The sequence below is a fragment of the Phodopus roborovskii genome, unplaced genomic scaffold, assembly GCF_943737965.1.
Source record: "Phodopus roborovskii unplaced genomic scaffold, PHOROB, whole genome shotgun sequence".
Taxonomy (NCBI): domain Eukaryota; kingdom Metazoa; phylum Chordata; class Mammalia; order Rodentia; family Cricetidae; genus Phodopus; species Phodopus roborovskii.
Window position 1 is genome coordinate 133,083 of NW_026125964.1, and position 24,453 is coordinate 157,535.

Below are 24,453 nucleotides of genomic sequence, written 5' to 3' on the forward strand. Positions count from 1 at the left end.
TTGAAGATGCTTTCCTTGCCCCATTGTATAATTTTAGCTGTTTTGTCAAAAATCGGGTGTTCATAGGTGTGTGGGTTAATATCAGGGTTTTCAATTTGATTCCATTTGTCTACCTGTCTATTTTTATGCCAATACCAGGCTGTTTTCAGAACTATAGCTCTGTAGTACAGCTTAAAGTCAGGAATGATGATGCCTCCTGAAGTTCTTTTATTGTATAGGGATTTTTTTTTTGCTATCCTGGGTCTTTTGTTTTTCCATATAATGTTGATTATTATCCTTTCAAGGTCAGTGAAGAATTGTGGTGGGATTTTAATGGGCATTGCATTGAATCTGTAGATTGCTTTTGGCAAGATTGCCATTTTTACTATGTTTATCCCACCTATCCAAGAGCATGGGAGATCTTTCCATTTCTTTCTTTAGAGCCACAAAGTTCTTATTATATAGGTTTTTCACTTGTTTGGTAAGTGTTACCCCAAGATACTTTATGTTGCTTGTTGCTATTGTAAAGGGTGATGTTTCTCTGATTTCTTTCTCAGCCTCTTTGTTGTTTGAAAAAAGTAGGGCTACTGACTTTTTTGAAATTTATCAATGTGATCCACCATATAGTCAAACTGAAATAGGAAAACCATATGATCATCTCCCTAGATGCTGAAAAAGCCTTCGACAAAATTCAACACCCTTTCCTGATAAAGGTCTTGGAGAGATCAGGGATAACAGGAACATACCTAAACAGAATAAGAGCAATATACAGCAAACCAACTGCCAGCATCAAACTGAATGGAGAGAAACTTAAGCCAATTCCTCTAAAATCAGGAAAAAGACAAGGCTGTCCTCTCTCTCCATATCTCTTCAATATCATACTTGAAGTTCTTGCTAAAGCTATAAGACAACAAAAGGAGATCAAGGACATCCGAATTGTAAAGGAAGAAGTCAAACTGTCTCTATTTGCAGATGATATGATAGTTTACATAAGCGACCCAATAAACTCTACCAGGGAACTCCTATAGCTGACAAACACCTTCAGCAAACTAGCAGGATACAAGATAAACTCAAATTTGGAAGTATTTTATTACCAGCATTTATGGGAGATATTCACATTACTGTATTGTAGTCTAGAATTCTGATTAAAATCAAAGCTTGGAAACTTCCCATAAACTCAGGCACACAAGATACATTTCCCAGAGTTTGCTTACTAATGATTCTAAGATACAACCTCCAGGCTTTACCCATGCATTAAGACAGACTGTGGAGAGATAGATGGATTTGAGAAAAGTAAAACAATTGAATAAAACAGGGGTAAGGGTGAGAGCAGAGATAGAGACACTGGTCTTTGGCCACTTCAGCTCAGAGTCTTTGACAAGAGCATTATGGTCAAGATTCTTCCTTGTGACACTTCCATTCTGATGTGCATATAGTAATTTGTAGCTTCTCAGAGGTAGCTGCTGCTTCTACGGTCACAATCTTTACAGAGGCAAATATGTGCTGTGTGCTCTTTGTGGATGGAAAGTCTATGATCATCTTCTCATACATGAATATTATCTATCCAGTCATTTTTTTACAATTCTCTTTTTTTTCTGTTTGGATCTAAGGCAAGCATTTTACATTACAAGTGTCTGATTTAAGATCACTATAAAAACAGTGTCACACTTAGCAAAAGAGACATTGGGCTTGCAATAAAAAAGGCCCATACATGGATTATTTATGAAATATCATGAGTGTTAACTAGTACATGGTCACTACTGACCATGTGAAAACACAATATGCAAAATCATTGTACTTCTATATATCTTTGTATGCTCTTTGCATGCTCAAGGCATTCTATTATAGAGAGATTGCAAGGCAAAATATTTGGTACTAAAAGTGGAAAAAAACATAATTTTAATGAAAAAATTCAGCACATGGGTTTCTGAATAGTCACAAACTTGCCAGAAGCATATTAAAAATCATATCATACAAGCCTTAAACTTTTATTTTTTTAATAATCTAGTCTCTATGATAATACTGCCAAATGGGAAACATAATCTTGGGAATATGAAGGCCAATGTTATTCTATTAACCTGATATGTTATCGTATTTACTTTCTTGTCTTTAATGAATAAATAAAAATGCCCTCTATTTCTCTAATTGCTGGGTAGTCTGAGTATAACAACGTATGGATTTTATTCAGTTATATTCTGTAACCTCAACATCCCCAAATCTATCATTTTGTGGGGGAATTTCAATGAAAGGCAATGACAGATAAACTGTTTACATTAAAAGACTCTATTAAAGTTATTTTCAGCCAGTTTCAACCTAATCCATCTGCTGTTTCTCTAACTCTGACAGGCTGACCTCTCTTGCTTTGTGTGTCGTATTGATGTCATTACTGAAGAGGCCTTTCTTAGCCTTTCTGCTGATAACAAAGTAAATGGAAATGTGGTAAAACCTTGGGGAGGGAGCAACTTGTTCAGCATGATGAGGGAGAACTGTGGCCACAAAACAGGAATGATTACAGCAGGAAAGAGTACCTGCTGTCACAACTAATGTATTCACTACAGCATGTCAACTTACCTAAAATAATCAGCTGATAGCATGAGTAAAATTCATTGTAACATTTTCACTAGCAATTTTATCCACATAAAAATGGGCTCTCAGTTTAAGGTGGCTAATGTATTGTGGAAGTTCTATATAGGTATAAGCAGCTCATCCAAAACCTGTCAGAATGCCCAGGGTTTCCACTATTATGAATTTTATGTTATTTGAAATGAATAAACAACAACTTAGCCAGAAGACAGCCTACCAACAAACAACAAATGGTTCAGATATGAAACCAAAATTAAGTGTCAGGATTGAAAAAACTTTTATATATGTGAGGTTGTTCTAAATCTACAGAGAAAACATGAATTAAAATAATGAAGTGGAGGGCAAGAGCCAAGAAAACATTTTTTTCTGTAAGTCTAATATATTTGAGATACACCTCTGGCTTCAACTTCTATTTGAAAAGTATACAAATCTCTATTAACATATTGTGAATTTGGTATGTTTCAAATGTTGTCAGGCAAATTCTTATGTGACTAAACAAATTTGGGTACATTGAAACTACTTACATAATATATCTCAAAAATTTTAATTGCTTGGCTATTTTTTAAGAAATTAAAACACATGAATATAAACATTTTAAAGAATATAGATCAATTCCTATCTGACATTTTGGAGAACATTTTAAGAGCATATACCATCTAATTTATTATAGACTATAAGATTCTAAAACACTAAAGAGCACACAATGCCAAGGTTTAGGTATAGTTCTTTGGCTGAACCCAGTCACTAACTGAACATTCAAACATATTAAAAGTTTCTTGAAGTGGGCTAAATGAAGTGTATGGTTTTAGTCTGATTCATATTAATAAAAAGGTTACATTACTGTTAAAATGCCCTAATGGTAATTTCTAGAGGTATATGTGTGTGTTCTGAAATCTGCTTTCTGTCCATACAGTCAGTCTGAGGTAAGTTGGGTTATGAACGAGGCATGTCCTTATCTGAGAAGGCTTCAGATACTGAGCATCATAGAGCATCCTGCCTTCAGGAGATAGCAGACTACAAGCTTGAAGCTATGTCAGTCAAATACTGTGACATCATTTGGTGAAAAAATAATCAGGTGTTTACCTGGTTCTATGAACATATACTGAATAAATTTTAGAGGCTGGTCACTATACATTTGAAAAGTCTTTGGAACTGACCAAATTCTAGAGTTCTTAAAACTTTAAAGACACCAATTTTAATAATCCTGTCAATATAATTCAGTTGTTAAAAAAAACAAAAACAGTTGAGACTGATTAGCCTGTTTTTATTGAAAGAGAAGCACAAGGTCTGTATCTTTAGATCTTTTATTGAACTGCAAGCACAGCATCAATAACTGCTTCTCAGCTGTAAATGAAAATTGATTCCATGTTTAACTCCTCATTTTCATGGGTTCCTTTAATCACAAGAAATATAAGAAGAACATTTTGACAAAAAGGGAAACAGAAGATTCGGTCTAACGAGGCAGGGCTATGCAGAGAACATGATATATCCCCACTCCTAAAGAGCTAATCCTTTTGTATCCAGCTGCTCCCTGAGTGAACCCCAGTGATCTGATCAGAGCACTTTTACCTGATCTGGATGACTTATTTGAAAATGGTAGTTCATTAAGTTTTACAAGGGGAAGGTCAGAGGTGAAAACATATCTGAAATAACAAAAATCCCAGATGACAAGTAAAAGCTCATTCAACTGGTGATGGACATCATGTGACTCCCCCAGTCAAAGTCATTCCATTGATATATTACCTGTTTTTTTTTTCTTTCTTGTAAACACTATAATGCAGCAGAAATGTTTACACAAACAGTAAATACAAAGCACTGTTATACTAACATTGTCTGGAAATTTATGATGTCTCATATGAATGTAAAATGATGTTCATGTCATATTTGGGGTTAGTTTCACAAGGCAACCATGGAAGAACAACATTACAGGAGAGCCTTTAATCTGTTTTCTGGGGCAGAGCAGGAACTACTTCAGAAAAAGAAGAGACGAACTGAATTAAAAATGTATGATTCAACTGTTCATCTACATCCATCCTTTTAAGAAAAAACTTCCAGAGACATGTAATTTTCTGGAGAAACTTATACAGTATCATTGGTGACCTAGCCGTTATTCCTGGAGATTCTGCCTTAAAAGTTGCCAGGGCCCAGAGGAATTAAGGTCATTCATACCTGAAAGATCCCTTTACATGCCAGTTGGAGCATTTGATCTAGTACTTAGTAAATCCTATGGACACCTAAGTGAAAATGAAGAGTAATGTGTATCCCCTTGTATATCTAAGAATTTCCATTAACACTAAATGGAAGGATTAACACTACAAGGAAGGATCATCACATATTTCTCATGTTTAAAGTGTTCCACATACTTTCTCTTAGCACTACTATGAATTACCCAAGATTGTTTTATCCTAATTTACTCATGAGAAATCTGAGACTTTGGGGTGTTTGGCACTTTCCCCAAATGTAATAAAATTAGTATGTATGAAGTAGGACTTCTTACCAGGTTTCTCCAGTGTAGAAATAACACTCTTAATAATTATACTTTTACTTTCTCATGGTCAGGAACACACAGGTAATAAACATTAAGACAAGACAGATTCTATTCATTCAAGTTTGCCACATGCTGACTATTTTTTTCTGTACCTAATTCAGTAGTTCTCTTTTAACTTCCCATTCTTTACAGGCAAAGAGAAAGTGGATAGACTTAGTATTTCAAATGAATACTAGACTTTTTATATCATCACACATAGCTATAACAATGATGAATATCTTATAAAATGATGAGTACCTGTTATGCCCTAAGCTTTAGTGTGTCAAGTCCTTTGTTATGTATTGGTCCACTTCTTCAATGAATCAACTATAACTCAATGAGTAGGTGCTACTCTTATCTTTACAGAAACTAGAGCTTTCCTCAAATTTATTCAGCTTGAAAGTGGTAAGACTAGGATTAAAACCCACATTTGTTTGACTGTATGACTGCCACCAAACTTATTCTTCAGTAGTGTCTTAGAATGAGTACACCATCTTAGAGAACAGTGAATCAATGCCATCATCTCTCAAAGTCCTTATTAAGAAGCAAACTGCAATGGAATGTGGAAAAATCTCTGTGTTTTCATTTTTTTTTTCTGTGTATGTGATGTATATATTTTTGATGTTGTGGGAGATACAATGGTTCCCATTGGGGCAAATAATATGACCATGTTATCTACATGGACCTATAATACCCAGATGAAAACAGTGTCTGTGGTTCCCTAATAAGACAAATACAAAATAATTCTTTTTCCATACTAAAGAGTCAATACAAATGTCCATTAAAACATTTGCCCATAAGTACAGACAATAGCACTAAAGAAGATCCCAAAGGCAGAAGTGACAGATATATCAATAGATGACAAGATAAACAAAATCTGCTTCATCCATACTACAGAATATTATTTTGCCACAAAACTGAATGAAGTGTTACTATATGATACAACCTGAAATAACTTAGAAAAAATCATTACAGTAAGTAAAGCCAGATATCAAAAGGGCCCAACATTGCAGCATCCTATTATAGATAATAGGTAAATTCATGAAGAGAAAACAATATGTTACTGAGCCATCTTCAGGGATTAAAAGAAAGGAGGAATGGGTATACTTCATGGGTATAGGGTTTCCATTTTGAATAATAAAAATATTTTGGAATTGATGGATGTACAAGTTTGTCAATATACAGAATTTATAAACTATGAGTTTATAAATACCTATATTTTATGTTATATGATGTTTAATAGTAAAAGGGAAAACCATTTTAAATAATATATGCTTGGAAAAGAATGCTAAGCCTCATAAATCCACAGTTCACTAAATGTCAGTACTACCAAATGACTATAGCCTGCAAGTCTCTCAACTTGTTCTGAAAACCCTCCAAAGGGCTTCATCTGTGAATATCTGCAACCTTGTGAGCATTCATGTTTCCTGAACTAAACTATATTATTTTGCTGTACTGTGGTTCTACCATTTCAGATCCCCCATTGAATGAAAGAACTTTAGCTATGTCTGGTCAGAAGACATCAGGCTACAGGTACTTCCAACTGATCATTCTATATCAGCACTTTATATAATGTCAGCAAAGTTATCTCAAAAATCTCAGATGACTCAGGCAAATGGAACCGATGCCACATCTTAACATAATGCAAAAATATTATGAGTTATAAAGCAAAATGCATTTATATATTCACATAGAGAGAAAAATCAATGTACAAAATTTACTCCCAGTTATTGCCACATTCTGCTCTAAACATTTCCATTAAAATTTAAGGTTGCAGCTGTCAAAATTAATGATGTAGAATTTGTTTATATACAAATGTGATGCTCTTGTTCTTGGCATAGTACATGCAAAAATCAGGAAATGACAGACATCTCAAATGAAATGAAGTGTGTGTTTCACATTTGTTATGAATTCACAAGTCAAGTTAGAGAAGGACTGTTGCACTTTGTAAATGTGCAGCTAGCACCTTGGATACAGCTGTGAAGTACAGGTAGTACTTACCTTGTGTTTGTTCTTGATAGACCACTAAACTTGGAGATATACAAGATTTATGTAGTATCAAGACTGTCTTTTGTGCTCCATATTTGGTGGCATAACAATGCTATTTTACTTTTAAAACCAAACCAAGAAGTCCAATCTCATCAGAAATGACAAAAAAAATTACAAATGTCAATTGTCTCATCTGGAAAGATAGCACTGAACAGAAGAAATTGAGGACAATTGAAAACTTTTGCTGAATGCTTATTGCTGCAACAGTTATTCTCAATTCTACTGTACTTCTTAGAGAAGGAAGTGGAACATTCACAATTCCAGCAAAATTAGTGGCTGTAAATGCTAACCTTCACACTAGAGTTATCTGACAGACATGCCATGGCATCCAAATATAGCAAGTAGTTCAAAAGAAAGAAAGATGATAGTCTCTATTACTTATTGATGAACCATATTTGTGTAAAGAAAATAGAGAAAGATGGAAGGATGTGAAATTGGTTTTGAAGAACACAGCGTCTACATGTGAGTTTAATGAAAGTGGCAGTTGATTTCATTCATCCACAAACACTGATCATCTTTTTTCTTTCTATCTTGCAAAAGGAATAGGCTGGGTTGAAAGCCATTATATTTCTTTGTGTTCCCCCACTTTGGGCCTAATGTAAAGCTCTAAGCTCCTCCTACCTGGTAGAGCTCATTGGCTGTGCATTGAGTGGTCAAGGTCTTCACAGGCTCAAGGTCATCTTCGTCACTGCTCAGCTTCAGGTCATCTTCAAGCATCCTGAAAGAAATCAAAGTGGTCTTTGTGTTACAAAATATCTTGTCTAAATTATTATCAGATCTACCTTGCAGTAAGGATAAAACTATTGCTAGTATAATGCAACAGCTGCATTTCTGTCAAATGTGCAGAGGGAACCAAGATTCTTTCAGTTAATTAGATATTTGAGTTATTTTAGTTATGTCATACACTGCGCACATGTCTTCTCTCTATATAAATCAAGGGATGAATAGATGATTTTATCATCTCCAAAGATCGCAGGCATCTATATATTTTGACTATTAAAAGTATAATAAATGTTATGGTTAAGTACTATATAGTGATGGGGGATTACAACTCTATAGGATGTTTCATTTGACTCTTTCAGACAAGAAGGTAGGCATGATAACATTGCTAGTCTGCTCTGGGCGCAATTGAGGTAGATTGTTGGGGCTCTCTGTAGGACAGAGGTCAAGTGAACTTTCACTGCCGGTCTGTACTGGGCAGCTCAGTGACCACAAAAGAACTGAGCAAGAAATTACTAGTTATTAACCTTTTGATATATGACCCATCTCTTGCTGTAAAACTTGATCCATGAGATTTAAACCCATGTTGTGTATAAGAATTCTTTCTTAAAGCAAGGCATCTAAAAAATACGAGGGGTCTAGATTTTGATGATGAACTGGCACTTTCAAGCCTGTTTGGTGGCCATACTTCTTTAGTTTTGACAGAAGTATTAATTTGAGTGCTATCTATCTCTACAATCTTCAGGCTGGTGTTAGAGCAGCTTATTACTTTAAAGTTCCAGGTACACAGCTTTCAAAGAAAAATTTGTGTTCATCTTTTAATTGATTAAATATGAGTTTAGACCTCATTAGGATTCCAGTGGAAGGATTATCAACCATTCTGGACAAGTTCCCAACTCCCAGGCATGAAGCTTTTCTCTTCTGCTTTTTTCTTCTCTTCCTGATTTAGCATCAAGCTCAGCTCTAAAGCCAAAATTCTATTCCTCAACTATGGAAATCATATGCTGTGCCCTCCCAGGGCTCAGTCAGACTTTAATTCCTTTACAAATGTTTTCTAGAAGAATGGTCTTTAAAAATAACCTCTTTTTCCTCAGTCAGTCTCCTAAACTGTGGCTGAATCACACCACAGTTTCCCACAGTACAGTGTTTCATCATCATTGATCCTTAACTCTCATGTGGATGACAGGGCATATTTGATTCATTTACATCTCCTTTATAGCGCCTTTCCAAAAAGGATAGAGTACACCAACTTCATTTTGTATACAAGGAATGAAAGATTCAGATAGGTGAACTACTTTACTCAAGGTCACACAGATAGTACAACACCAGTACAAAAATTGTTTGTTCTGGATTCCTATCTGTATTATGTATCTATAAGAAGAGAGAAGGGGAAATCAGGCTTCTGATTTGATTTAACATGGAATGTTATTTTAGAGGTCTTGTTCAACTGTTGGAAAGAGCTTCATGTCACAGTGGGTATGCAATAATTCCCCAAAGTAAGCATAGCACCCTAGTTCAATATTCACCCATACAAGCCCAGGATATAGATATTAATGTCTAAACAACAACAACTGATACAAAGAATGTTTAACGAGAAGTACAATTATTTGAGTTTGTTTTAGGTAAACTAAATTTTCAGGACTTATAACTGCCCAGCAAACAACTAATAGTTGTTTTGAAGATCTTAGAGGAGAAAAATATGTTCTTGACATGTCTTTTGAAGTTGTGGGTTTGTGGCTTTAAACAAGTAGTTCTTTACAATGCATACCAGGAAATGAATACTGTTTACTGTATCATTTTTACAATCTATAGAATCAAAGGTTTTAAAACTATCTATGCTTATATTTGTAAAATATTTTGCTCTTTTTGTACATGTGTATATGTTAAGATATGTCGAAGTAGTCAGCACAATAAATGACACAAGAGACATCCATTTGTAGTGGTTAATTTTCTGAGTCAGGTAAACGGCTAAGTAGTTGATCTGTGGCACAGACTCCTGCAAGGAGTCTGTGATGGAAATCTGTTACTAGCAACACTTCCTAAATGGGGTTTAAAGATGTCATTAAATATCCTTATGACTACACAAGTAGAAGTCATTGAGGCAAACTTGGGACACAAACCATCTGCAGTCACAATTTAGGAGTACATGTTTTCCTAGAAGACACAAATTATAAGGTATGGTATGTGAAAACATATCAGCAACAAGAACAAAATGAACACACAAATGACATTAACATGAAACAACCACTGGCTAATTATAGACTCTGACAGCTTGGCTGAGTCATTGTGATCTCTGAGCCACATGCATATCCCTCATATTTCAGTGGGCTCAGACTTTGATTGTGAGCAGTGGGAACCACAACAGGAGCTAATAGTGAAACTGATCCATGGAAACATAAGATGGATCCAGGCAATCGTCTGTTTGGAAAGATACTATCTTGATGAGAAAAAATAATAGGGATTATTAGTACTTTTAAGTCACTACAAAGGAATTCTTTGTATTCCTGTGATTTTACCATTTTAATTTGTTGAGCACTCTGTGGACAAACAATTGTCATTCAGGAAATGTCTAATAGTATCTCAAAGTCAGATCTAGAAATGAGCTAATGGCTTTAAGGTTACTTTCTTTCAGACAGAATGAGCCCTAGGGCAGAGGCCCAAATTTGGGTTATTTTACTTCCTAGACAACTGTCTATGATTTTATTATGGAAATTAAGTATTCTTTAATTTAAAATTCTGAAAATAGGCAGCTGCTGATACCATTCTGTTCCTTAGGACCTTTTCAGAAAATTCTGCTAGTTTAAAGTTATCCAATGCTTTCCTGTGCCTTCTAGCTGCTTGTCTTAGGGATGTGATATATTCTTACATCCCTAAGTTGGGCTGTTCACTCAGTTCTCACTCTTCTTCTGAGTGGGCCGTTCCACTCAGGTTTTAGTCTTTCTGCTATAGTTTAGAATCAAAGCCTCTGGTCCATCTAACTATGTAGGGTCTTCCAATGACTTAGGTTGTCATTGTCAATCTCCGTTTGCAGAGCTGATGACAATCACAGTAAGATCCTGATAGCTTCAGTAGCATTTCACAGCTAGGCTTGGGGTTAATCATATAGTCTAAAGAGTCAGGAGATACTGGAAGACTGAGGCCTTCTCACCAGCTTCTAGAATAGCAATTTGGCTCCTTATAACTCTATTCTTTAAAGGACCTTTCTTCTTAACAAGCAAGATGGAAGGAATGTAGTATAAGCAGTTTCATATTACTCAGGGAACTGCATATTTGTTCTAGTTAGTAGTCTGTATTCTGTGTAGCACTAACTTGTTGGATGGTAGAAAAGGAGGTAAGTAATTAAGAAGGGGTGCTGTTTTTCAGAATATCAAGCTTCCCAGGGTAAAGGTTCTGAGGCTTTCCCCCATATCTTACAAGGAGCTTCATCTAAATTCTAAGACTTTAATTATAATTTTCGGATTCAATGATTATCATACTGGGCATCTTGAGTAATCTCAGCTTGAGGATCATGACAAATGGCAATTGGTTTGAAAACTTTTATTATATTCTATGGGACTCTCCAAGGTCTAACAAGAAGGATTATAGGACCAAGTGCCTCAAACTAAGCCCAGAGCCTGTGCCTGCTCCAGTTCTTGCACATGCCATGTACGTATAAACCCAGAAAAAAATTGTATCCAATAGCCAATGGCTTGCTAAAGATTGCAGAAAATAAGCATCTTTAAACATTTTGGTGGCTTAGCATGAAAAGAAATAGGTTTCCCCTCCAAGGAGCTATCTAGTTCAGACCTTTCCATGTTTCTGTACTGCTCATGAGTCATGAACAAGTTGCTAAATGGATGGGAGAAAAAATAGCAGGTCATAGCATAGGAAAATTATATGGACATCAGATTTCAGTTTTTAGAAGTAAGTTTTTATTGTCACAGACCCATCTCCATTTATTATATATTGGCTCTAGCTGTTTACATGTCACAATGATCAGGTTGACTAGTTGTAAGAGAGATGAAAGAAAGTATTATTTGCCTTTGTTGAAAACTATTTAGTCAATTTCTTCAAAATTTTAAGGGAAAAAAACTCCTTATGCCAAATTAATTTTCCAAAGCATTACAAATAAAAATAGTAAACAACAGGATTTCCTTATATAGCCACAGAGATAAGTAGAACATGGTTGAAACGAATTCATTTAGTAAAGTCTCATTTAGTGGAGAAAATTATTATTTCATAGGCACGGCTTAGGATTTATTCAGAAAGCCCAACTCTGTTACTTCACTTCTATGAACCCTAGTTTATTACTTTGCTCCATGGATTTAGTTGTCTTCGGGTACTTGAAACGCAGTAATGGGGTGTGTTCATCCTTTTCTATTCATAGGTGTGGCACATAGGAACTTTGTGTCTATCCTGTTTATATAAGTCCACGTTAGTAGTATGAAATCTAACATGGATGACTGCTGATGTATACCAAAATGCCATTTCATGAACCCTGAATTTTCTTAAAACTGATTACATAAATTCAGCAAAAGTTCAAATTTTCTGCTCTATGGGCACTATTTCAAAATTGATTTTCATCTCATTGCTACTTTTCTTTAGGTTGCATATTTTCAACCAGTTATTATGCAAATAGATACTGCTCCAAAGCCATGAAGATTGCTTCAACACATTACAGGGTTCTTTCATCTCTTCCCTTTCTCCTATCCTCTTTTCTCCTCTCCTTTACTTTTCTTCTCTTCTTTATCCTTCTCCTTCTATTTATTCTTGTTGTTCCTTCTCCTCATCTTCCTTCTCTTCCCCATGTCAATACTCTCTGAGAAGGCATTTACTCTGGGATTTTCTGAGAGAAGACCAATTCAATCTGTGTTAACATGATAAAAGCATTCTGGGGCTGGAGTCCCGGGCCCCTCCCAGAGATCCACCTATCTCTGTGGGTCCACCCGGAGTCCCTGCAGGCAAGATCCTTGACCCCCAAATCCGGGCCCCTGCCAAAGAATGAGGTCTCAGCGGGAGAGTGCCAGTTTCCAGTGAGATCCCACTACCCTGCAAAACCTTCTCAAGTTCCAGCCCAGCCCTCATCCTCTTCCACCAGCTATTGGCCAGAGGTGAGTCTGGGGCCAATTGGGGCTGCCTGTCCCCTACAACCTCTTTTCCTCCTTCCCCCACCTGAACTCCCTGGATTGGCCCCTGATCCTGCTGCTCCTGTCTCTGGTCCCCATAGAGAGCACCCTTGGAGCTCTGATACACCCCCACCCATCCCCACCTCCAGCCTACCCCCCATACCCTGTGCCCTACCCCACTACGGTCCTGCTGCTCTGGTTGAGCACTGGGACAGAGGGTGGAGCCAACAGTCCACCCTACTTCGGAGACTTCTCGGAGCAACTCCGAACAAAGGAGACCTGACTATCCACGTGGGACCACCTGTAATTTCCACCGGCTTGGTCTCTGACCCCGCCTCCAGTCCTCTGGAGTCCCGGGCCCCTCCCAGAGATCCGCCTATCTCTGTGGGTCCACTCAGAGTTCCTGCAGGCAAGATACCTGACCCCTGCCAAAGAACGAGGAGAGCGCCAGTTTCCAGTGAGATCCCACTACCCTGCAAAACCTTCTCAAGTTCAAGCTCAGCCCTCGTCCTCTTCTGCCGGCAATTGGCCAGAGGACCACTGTGAGTACCTGCTGGCATCTTCTTCTGGATCCTCATCCTTGACCCCATCCCTGGATCCCTGTCTGTGGAGAAACCTCCTAGAGAGCTTGGACCACACAGAGCTACAGATATTGAATCTCAGATCCACATAAGCCCATTGGGGAGTACCATAGAGAGGGGGGGAGAGACCACACAAACCCCCACGAAAAAAAAAAAGGAAAGGGAGCAAACAAAACACAAAAAAAAAAAAAAAAAAGAAAAAACAGAAACACACAAAAGAGAGGAACCAAAAAAAAAAAAAAGGGAAACAAAAAAAAAAACAAGGGGAGGGAAAGGGGCAAAAAAAAAAAACCAAAAAAAAAAAAAGACAGCCGACGAAAAAAGAAGAGAAAAAAAAACAAAAAAAAAAAAAAAAAAAAAAAAAAAAAAAAAAAAAAGAAGAAAATAATTAAATATTTTTGAAAAGTACAGAAAGCCAAGAAAAAACAATTAACCAGGTGAAGGAAACGGTTCAAGACTTGAAAACTGAAATTGAGAAAATAAAGGCAACACAAAGGGAAGGAAGGCTGGAAATTGAAAAGCTGGGTAAAAAATCGGAAACCACGGACACAAGCATAACCAATAGAATTCAAGAGATGGAAGAGAGAATCTCAGGCGCAGAAGATAAACTAGAAGAAATAGATTCATCGACCAAAGAAAATCATAAATCCAACAAATCCTTAACACAAAACATCCAGGAAATGTGGGACACCATGAAAAGGCCAAACCTAAGAATAATAGGCGTATACGAAGGTGAGGAAGCCCAGCTCAAAGGTGCTAAAAACATATTCAACAAAATCATCGAGGAAAACTTTCCAAATCTGAAGAAGGACATGCCCATGAAAGTACAAGAAGCATACCAAACCCCAAATAGGCTGGACCAAAGAAAAAAGACCCCTCGACATATAATAATCAAAACACCTAGCATACAGAATAAAGAAAGAATGTTAAGAGCAGCGAAGAAAAAAGGACAGGTAAGATATAAAGGTAGACCTATCAAAATTACACCTGACTTCTCCATGGAAACCCTCAAGGCCTGAAGGTCCTGGATAGATGTTCTAAAAGTATTAAGAGAACACAGATGCCAGCCTAGGCTACTATATCCAGCAAAACTCTCAATCAATATAGATGGAGAGAACAAGATATTTAATGACAAAACCAGATTTTCCCAATATGTATCTACAAATCCAGCCCTACAGAAAGTATTGGAAGGAAAACTCCAACCCAAGGAAGGTAACTACGCCCACAAAAATGTAGGCAACAGATAATCCAACTACACCAGAACCTAGGGTGAAGCAGAACAAATATATTCATAATACCACTGCCAACAACAAACCTAAATCAAACAAGCATCAACAATCAATGGACCTTACTCACCCTCAACATTAATGGTCTTAACTCACCTATAAAAAGACACAGGCTAACAGAATGGATACGAAGACAGAATCCATCCTTCTGCTGCATACAAGAAACACATCTTAACTCCAAAGATAGACATTACCTTAGGGTAAAGGGTTGGGAAAAGATTTTCCAATCAAATGGAAATAAGAAGCAAACAGGCATAGCTATCCTAATATCTAACAAGTTAGACTTCAAACCAAAATTAGTCAAAAGAGATGAAGATGGTCATTTCATATTCATCTCAGGAGAAATCCATCAACACAAAGTCTCAGTTCTGAACATCTATGCCCCTAATACAAAGTCACCCACTTTCGTAAAAGAAACACTACTAAAACTCAAAGCTCATATAAAACCTCACACACTTATAGTGGGAGACTTCAATACATCACTCTCAACCTAGACAGGACCACAAATCAGAAACTCAACAAAGAAACAAAGGAATTAACAGAAGTTATGTCTCAACTGGGGTTAACAGACATCTATAGAACATTCCATCCAAAGACAAAAGAATATACCTTCTTCTCTGCTCCACATGGAACCTTCTCTAAAATCGACCACATACTAGGAGATATAACAAACCTCAACAGATACAAGAGAATAGGAATAGTCCCCTGTATCTTATCGGACCACCATGCTTTAAAATTGGAATTCAACAACAACACAAATAGCAGAAAACCTGCAAACTCATGGAAACTTAACAATATGCAATTGCACCACTCCTGGGTCAAAGAAGAAATAAAGAAAGAAATTAAAGACTTTCTAATATTCAACGAGAATGAGGATACAACATACCCGAACTTATGGGACACCTTGAAAGCAGTGCTACGAGGGAAGTTCATTGCACTAAGTGCCCATATGAAGAAAACAGAGGATAGTCACATAAAAGAATTAACAGCCTAACTGAAAACCTTAGAACAGAGAGAAGCGAATTCACCTCGCAGGAGTAGACGCCAGGAAATAATCAACTTGAGGGCTGAAATCAACAAAATAGAAACCAGGAAAACAATACAAAAAATCAATGCAACAAAGAGATGGTTTTTTGAGAAAATCAACAAGATAGACAAACCTTTATCCAAGTTAACGAAAAAGCAGAGACAGAACATGCAAATTAACAAAATCAGAAGCGAAATGGAGAACATAACAACAGACACAGAGGAAATCCAGACAATTTTCAGGTCATACTTTGAAAATCTGTATTCCACAAAAATTGAAAATTCAAAGGAAATGGACAAGTTTCTGGATAACTATCACTTACCAAAATTAAATCAAGAACAGACAAACAACTTAAATAGACCTATAACCCGCAATGAAATAGAAGTAGTCATCAAAAGCCTTCCAACGAAAAAAAGTCCAGGGCCGGATGGATTCAGTGCAGAATTCTACCAGACATTCAAGGAAGAACTAATACCACTACTCCTCAAACAATTCCACAAGATAGAAACAGAAGGTTTATTGCCAAACTCTTTTTATGAGGCCACAATAACTTTGGTAACCAAACCTCACAAAGACACAACTAAGAAAGAAAACTACAGACCAATATCCCTGATGAACATCGATGCAAAAATACCCAATAAAATACTGGCAAACCGAATTCAAGAATACATCAGAGAAATCATCCACCATGATCAAGAAGGCTTCATACCTGGATTGCAGGGATGGTTTAACATATGAAAATCTATCAACATGATCCACCATATAAACAAACTGAAAAAGAAAAACCATATGATTATCTCCCTAGATGCGGAAAAAGCCTTCGACAAAATTCAACACCCTTTCATGATAAAGATATTAGAGAGGTCAGGGATAACAGGAACATAGCTAAACATAATAAGAGCAATATACAGCAAACCAACTGCCAACATCAAACTGAATGGAGAGAAACTTAAGCCAATTCCTCTAAAATCAGAAACAGGACAAGGCTGTCCTCTCTCTCCATATCTCTTCAATATTGTACTAGAAGTTCTAGCTAATGCTATAAGACAACAAAAGGAGAACAAGGGCATCCAAATTGGAAAGGAAGAAGTCAAACTGTCTCTATTTGCAGATGATATGATAGTTTACATAAGCGACCCAATAAACTCTACCAGGGAACTCCTACAGCTGATAAACACCATCAGCAAACTATAGGATACAAGATAAATTCAAAAAAATCAATAGCCCTATTTTTTTTCAGACGACAAAGAAGCACAGAAAGAAATCAGAGAAACATCACCCTTTACAATAGCCACAAGCAACATAAAGTATCTTGGTGTGACGCTTACCAAACAAGTAAAAGACCTATATAATAAGAACTTTGTGACTCTAAAGAAAGAAATTAAAGAAGATACCAGAAAATGGAAAGATCTCCCATGCTCTTGGTTAGGTAGGATAAACATAGTAAAAATGGCAATCTTACCAAAAGCAATCTACAGATTCAATGCAATCCCCATTAAAATCCCACCACAATTCTTCACCGACCTTGAAAGGATAATAATCAACTTTATATGGAAAAACAAAAGACCCAGGATAGCCAAAACAACCCTATACAATAAAAGAACGCCAGGAGGCATCACCATTCCTGACTTTAAGCTCGACTACAGAGCTATAGTTCTGAAAACAGCCTGGTATTGGCATAAAAATAGACAGGTAGACCAATGGAATCGAATTGAAAATCCTGATATTAATCCACGCACCTATGAACACCTGATTTTCGACAAAACAGCTAAAATTATACAATGGGGCAAAGAGAGCTTCTTCAACAAATGGTGCTGGCACAATTGGATGAGGGTGTGTAGAAGACTGTAGATAGACCCATGTCTGTCGCCATGCACAAAACTCAAGTCCAAATCGATCAAAGACCTCAACATCAATCCAGCCACATTGAACCTCTTAGAAGAGAAAGTAGGAGGTACCCTTGAACAAATTGGTATAGGAGACCGCTTCTTGAACATTACTCCAGGGGCACAGACACTCAGAGAAACAATTAATAAATGGGACCTCTTCAAACTTAGAAGCTTCTGTAAGGCAAAGGACACAGTTGACAAGACCAAACGGCAGCCCACTGACTGGGAAAAGATTTTCACTAATCCTATATCTGACAAAGGGCTGATCTCCAAAATACACAAAGAACTCGGGAAACTAGTCAACAAAACACCAAATAACCCCATTAAAAATGGGGTACAGAACTGAAGAAAGAATTCTCAATAGAGGAAATCAAAAAGGCTGAAAGACACTTAAGAAAATGCTCCACATCCTAGCTATCAGGGAAATGCAAATCAAAACAACTTTGAGATACCACCTTACCCCTGCCAGAATGGCTAAAATTAGAAACACCAGTGATGGCTTATGTTGGAGAGGATGTGGAGAAAGTGGAACACTCCTCCACTGCTGGTGGGAGTTCAAACTCATACAGACATTTTGCAGATCAGTATGGCAGTTCCTCAGGAAAATGGGAATTAGTTTACCACAGGGCCCGGCAATCCCCCTCTTAGGCATATACCCAAAGGATTCACATCCATGCAACAAAGACATCTATCTGTTCAACTATGTTCATAGCAGCACTACTTGTAATAGCAAGAACCTGGAAGCAACCTAGATGCCCCCTATTTGAAGAAGGGTTTAAAAAAGGTGTGGCACATCTATATAGAAGAATATTTTTCTGGAAAAAAAAATGGTGGTTTGTTAAATTTTGGCGGGTGGTGGGTGGTTTTTGAAGAAACCTTCTTGGAGGTGGTGTCGCCCTTAAAAAAAGAGGGGAGGAAGTAGTTCCTTCTATAATGTTGTTTTTAGAATTAGAATAAATGATGACCAGTATATAATACATTTCAACAGAGGAAGGGGGGGGAGGGGTGTTTTTTAAGAGATTTATATAAAGTTTGGGGGGGGGAGGGGGGGGGGGGGGGGGGGCGGGGGGGGGGGGGGGGGGGGGGGGGGGGGAGGGGGGGGAGGGAGGGGGGGGGGGGATGAGGGGGAGGAGAGGAAGGCATGTGCGACCAGGAGGATTGAGCCTGGTTAGGAATGGAAGATAGGAAAGAGAGAGAGAGAGACAGAGAGAGAGAGAACATAAAAGAGGGAGCCAATATTGGTTTGAAGATAAAGTTGAACACAAAGAAAGATCGAGAGAACTACAAGACTGCTCCCAACTAACAATCTCAGCTTCCGTGGAAAGGCTATCATAAATGCCCTTCCCGGAGAGGGAGATCAACAACTAACTTCTCCATGGAGCCTTCAACTAATGCCTGTTGAAAATAGGAGCAAACACCCATACATAAACACTGAATCGAACCAGAACCCAGAAGCAGATGGAAAGGACAAGACCATGCGGCAGAAGCACATAGAGACAGCTTACCTGAACAAGGAGGAGCTAAGGGCCACTAGACTGATAGCTGGGAAGCCAGCAGGGGACTGCCTGGGGCCCCCCTGAATATGGGTCTCAGCCAGAAGGACTGAGCAGTCTGAGAGACCTCAGACAGTGGAGCTAGGATGTATCCCTGGTGCACAAAAGGACTTTGCAAACATATCCCCCATGGAGGGATAACTGCCTTATTCTAGAGACAGGAGAGAAGCCCTAGTCTCTACTTTACAAGACCTGTCACATCTACATGACCCCAACTGGATGGCATTCCCCTATATATGGAATTGTGGTGGGGGGATGGGAGGGGAGGGTGGTTAGAGTGCATGTGAGAGGGTAGAGAGGGTAAAAGTGAGGGAAGGGGGGATAGAGGGAGGGAGGGAGGGGGAATTGGGATTGACATGTAAAATAATAAATTAAATTTAAAAAAATGCTTTGACTCCAAAATTTAACTTGAAGAACAAGTTACTGGGGAAAAGGATTTCTATTTTTGTTTCCACAGAAAATGAAAAGATGTGGATTCCTTTTAGACTAATGTGGTTTGATCACGCCAGACCGCCTGAAACAGAGTACAAGCTGATCCTACATTCAAAACAGCTGGACAAAACAGCCCTACAGACTACAGCTAGGATATCTGAATCTTCTTCGAATCCCCCAAGACAGCGCCCCTTACCAGCAGGAAGTAGTTTGGAAAGAACGACGCCCAAATTCCCAAATATTGTGTATAAATGTTTGCTTTCATTTAATTGGACTTTGTTATATAAAATTAAATAAATAAAAAAACATTCTGTGATAATTTCTGAAAGGAACACATGATCTATTTTCTTAAATTTGCTTTGAGAATTTCATATGATTTCTGCATTGTATCACTTCCCCCTTCCAACTACCTTCATGACCCCCACTGCCTCTAAAATCCATGACTTCTTTTTTTCTTTAGTTAGTATTGTTTTACACACACACACATACACACACACACACACCTGATTCCTTTTAGTGTTGTCTATATGTGTATGTGTTTAGATTTGAGCACATGGTATTGGATAACTGAATAGGAAGATCACCAGAGAAAGACGGATTCTCCCTCTCTTGGTAGTCATTAATTGTCTGTAGTTCTTAATCAATGGGTGGGCCTTGTGAGATTTCCTCATCCATGTTGGGATGCCAACTGATATCATTGTGAAATACTCCTGTCCCAGACTCGTGAACCTTGGGTTTCTAGACATTAATCATCATACTAATCACATTTATAGGGCTCAGCTATCTCTTCTAGGAGCTTTGATTCCAAGCACTGTTGCTTTTGTTATATTCACCTGTCTGCTTGGAAATAGATCTGGGTATCTTTGTTCTCCATTAGAATGACAAATTTCATGGCAAGAAGCCATCATTTTGGTGTTTTCTTCTCAGGCTTTCTTAAGTTTCTAAGAGCCCCAAAGCTGATTAGAGAGAAGAAAGCTTTGTGCATACCTCCACAGTACCTCATGATCAGAAGGTTCTTCATTACTCATCTCTCCAGATCAGCTTCTAATTAGTAAAGGATTAAGTAAAGAGCTCTTTAGTGGAGATGGTCCATTAATCTCCACCTAACACAGTCCGCAAAACAACTGAAGTATTTAGCTGCTCTTAAGGGCACTACAATTCATGTCTGCTGAAAGCTGCTTTGTCTTAAATTAAATTCACTGGTAACTATGACAAACACTTTAGTTGTATCTGCAAATTCAAATATACTTTAACTTGGAATGTTTCTAGAGAAAGGCTACAGATAAGAGCTGTCTACCTTCATTGATACAGTGGATAGGATTTATTTTATGATGATGCACAAATAATTTACATTTCATTTCCTATTGTTTAAACAAAATATTCAGACTTGAAGATATATTTCCAATAAATGTTAACAGCACTATTGCTCAGTTGTTTATAAATTCCACTTGAATTGTATGCTCAGCTCTTGCTGCTACCAATAAAAATGACTCTTAAAATTTCAAAGTAGAAGGTAAACTGCCTCACAACCCCTATCACAGTGTTTCAGCTCTATACAGTGCCACAGCTGGCAAATGTTGGCTGTGCTATGTATACATTTCAGCAGTGAATATTTTCAATGTACATACTATTTTTAATGTACATGCATACAAGATAGGTAGAGATCGAGGATGAGACTTAGCTGATCACCCTTGTAAAGCCACAAAGAACACTTTCACATTTAGGCTGATTACTACTTACATGATGAAAGATAGGAAGAACTGCCAAAGTTTTCTGCTTCTTTTGGATTCTTGATTCTACACGCCAAAAGCAGTGCACCAAAATACAAGTGGCTCTGAGAAAACTGTAGAACGAGTTATAGGATAGCCTGTAGCTGGCCTCTTCTGAACTTGAGCCCAGCAGCTTATATGTTGCATTTCTACTATTTTCCAAGGACAAGACAAGCTTTGTACTTCCAGGGAATCAGGGAAGCAGTAGAAAACTGTCTTGTGACAGCCTCCCTAAGGAGATAAGAAGGAAAGTGGGAGATGGCCCTGAAGTACATGCTTGTCTCCACTGCTTGGGGAGGGAGGATTACTAGCTGTTCCAATGAGATTCAGATTAGCTGTAGCTCAAGTTGCTGACTATGTGGATTGTTTATCTACCTGCAGTCTTCTTAGTAGAATGGTAAACATGTTTCCCAGATAACCAAAAATCTTTATCCATTAGTAACTACATCTTACAGGACCTCCTTTGCAGATTCTTGTGCCACACTGAACATGTTATTCACAAACTTCTCACAACAGAGGAGAAAAAGATATACTATAATAGAGGGAGCCATTATAGGTTTGAAGAGAAAACTGACTCTAGAGAAATGTCCAGAGACCTACAAGACTACCCCAACTAACGATTTGTGCAACAGTGGAAAGGCTACCATAAGTGCCCTTCCCTGATAGTGAGATTGATGGCTAACCTCTCTGCCATCAGAGTTCCCTCAACTAGTAGCTGATGGAAACAGAAGCAGACATTCACAGTTAAACACTGAGTCAAACTCCTGGCATCAAGTTGCAGAGAGGGAAGAGTGATAGGAAAATCGGGTTAAGACCAAGCTACAGAAACCCACAGAGACAGCTGCCCTGAACAAGGGGCATCTCATGAACCCCAACCTCATAGCTTAGAAACCAGCATTGGACCGACTCAGACCCCCTGAACCTGGGTCTCAGTTAAAAGGCCTGGACAATCTAAGGGACCTCTGTCAGTGGAACCAAGATGTGTCTGTTGTACATGAAAAATTTTGGGAGCATATTCTCCATGGAGGGATACTCCCTTAGCCTAGAGGAAGGAGGGAGGTCCTAGTCCCTACTCCAAATGACTTGACATATTTTGATGATCCCTCCTGGAAGGCATCACCTTTCCAGTGTAGTGGGGGAGGATGGTATGGAAGGGGGTTCACATGGCATGGGAAGGAGAAAGGGAGATGGACCTGGGATCAATATGTAAAAAAATAAAGAGAGCAAATGAATGCAAAACAAAACAACAGAAAGATAGATAGAAAGAAAGAAAGAAAGAAAGAAAGAAAGAAAGAAAGAAAGAAAGAAAGAAAAAGAAAAACAAAAGAGTAGGCCTCCCTGGGATATCAACTTGGCCTGGCATAATAAGGTATAAGAAGACTAGGCATATTCCCTCATGTTGTGGCTGAACAACACAACCCAGAAGGAGGAAAAGGATCCCAATAGCAGGCAAAAGAGTCAGAGATAACTCCACTCCCACTATTAGGGTTCCCCAAAAAACACCATAATGTTTATGTAGTCATAAAATATATGCAGTCATAACAACCGTAACATATATGCAGAGACCCTAGTGCAGACCCTTGCAGGCGCTTAATGTTTATTCTCATGATATAATATGCCATCAATAAGCAAAGTGATGAAAACCATACAGTCCCATCATGAGATAGTAAATGTACTTAATAAAGTTCCAGAACCTCTTCTGATCCCTATGTTCTAAAAATTGGGGTCAAGAAGCAAAGATTCATTCTATGAAAGGAGTTTTTAACAGTAAAGTATGAATCTAAGCATAAGTTTTCATTAATTATATCCATATTTATATTAATGCTTGAATGTATATTTTAAAACAAATTTGGAAATCTTAGTGTTTTTTTAATTTATGTATTTTATTTATAAACAATCTTATTTTACATAGAAATCCCAGTTCCCTCTCTCTCCCATCCTCCCATGCCTCCTACCAACTCTCTGATCCCATCCCCCATCCTCCACTCCCCAGGGAGGGTGAGGACTTCCATGGAGGATCATCAAGTTCTGTGGCATCATTTGGGGGAGGGCCTAGACTCTCCTCTGTGTATCTTGGCTGAGAGACTATCCCTCTATGGGAAATTAGTTCCCAAAATCCATTCATGCACTATGGATAATTACTGTTTTTTGAAAAGTATGAACAACACTGATTTATTGACTAAACAGAAAGAACATAGACTAATATAATCCACTAGTAATCATTGCATCAGTTTATATTTTTATTCTTTGTATCGTTCAAAGAATGGTCTGCCACAACTATATTTTTTATTTCAAATTAGTGAGAGCAGCAAATAGCAAAAATAATACATGATAAAACATCACCAAATTGATGTTTATAAGATCTAGCATAATTCAACTAAGGAAACCCTGTCAAAACTATTGATTACTATTATGAGACATTTTTCAGCATAAGGTTTTCTCTATCCTCTTTATGGACTTAGTGTCAATAATATTTTACTTATTATCATCACCATCATTATTTATATGCATTTGTAATCTAGAGTATATGGAACACAAAAATAATAGGATCAGAATGGGTATATTAGTTTGCTGTTGTTGTTTTTGCTGTTGTTTTCCTTAGTATGTCTATATCACTCAAACTGGTAAAACAATGTCAAGTAAAAACAACGTAAGGTGTACCTAGAACTTAGTGGGGCAGAAATAAGAGCAGGCAACAAGCACAGAGCAAAGGAGTCTGAAGAAGAAAAAGAATATTCCATGTCATTTAGAGAAAAGAATGCTAGGAGATGCTGGGCAGACACAGCAAGCATTAAGATCCTCCCTCTATAATAACAAATTCAAGAAAAACTGGAAAAACGAAGAAGTTCCTGCTATACACTGAAAGGAACATCAGCACATAGAAAATGCAAAAAAAAGCCTACTATGCTGATCTGGTACCAGATAGTGGTTTTAAAAATCCCCTGATTGTGAG

General features: G+C 37.7%; 1 protein-coding gene across 1 annotated transcript in view; it reads right to left on the reverse strand.

Moving 5' to 3' along the window:
* Aff2 (ALF transcription elongation factor 2) overlaps positions 1-24,453 on the reverse strand; it is a 479,228-nt gene that overhangs the window by 100,404 nt on the left and 354,371 nt on the right. The window contains exon 7 of the mRNA XM_051179204.1: positions 7,760-7,856. Within this exon, the coding sequence (XP_051035161.1) occupies positions 7,760-7,856 (97 nt within the window). The remainder of the gene's footprint in view (positions 1-7,759; positions 7,857-24,453) is intronic.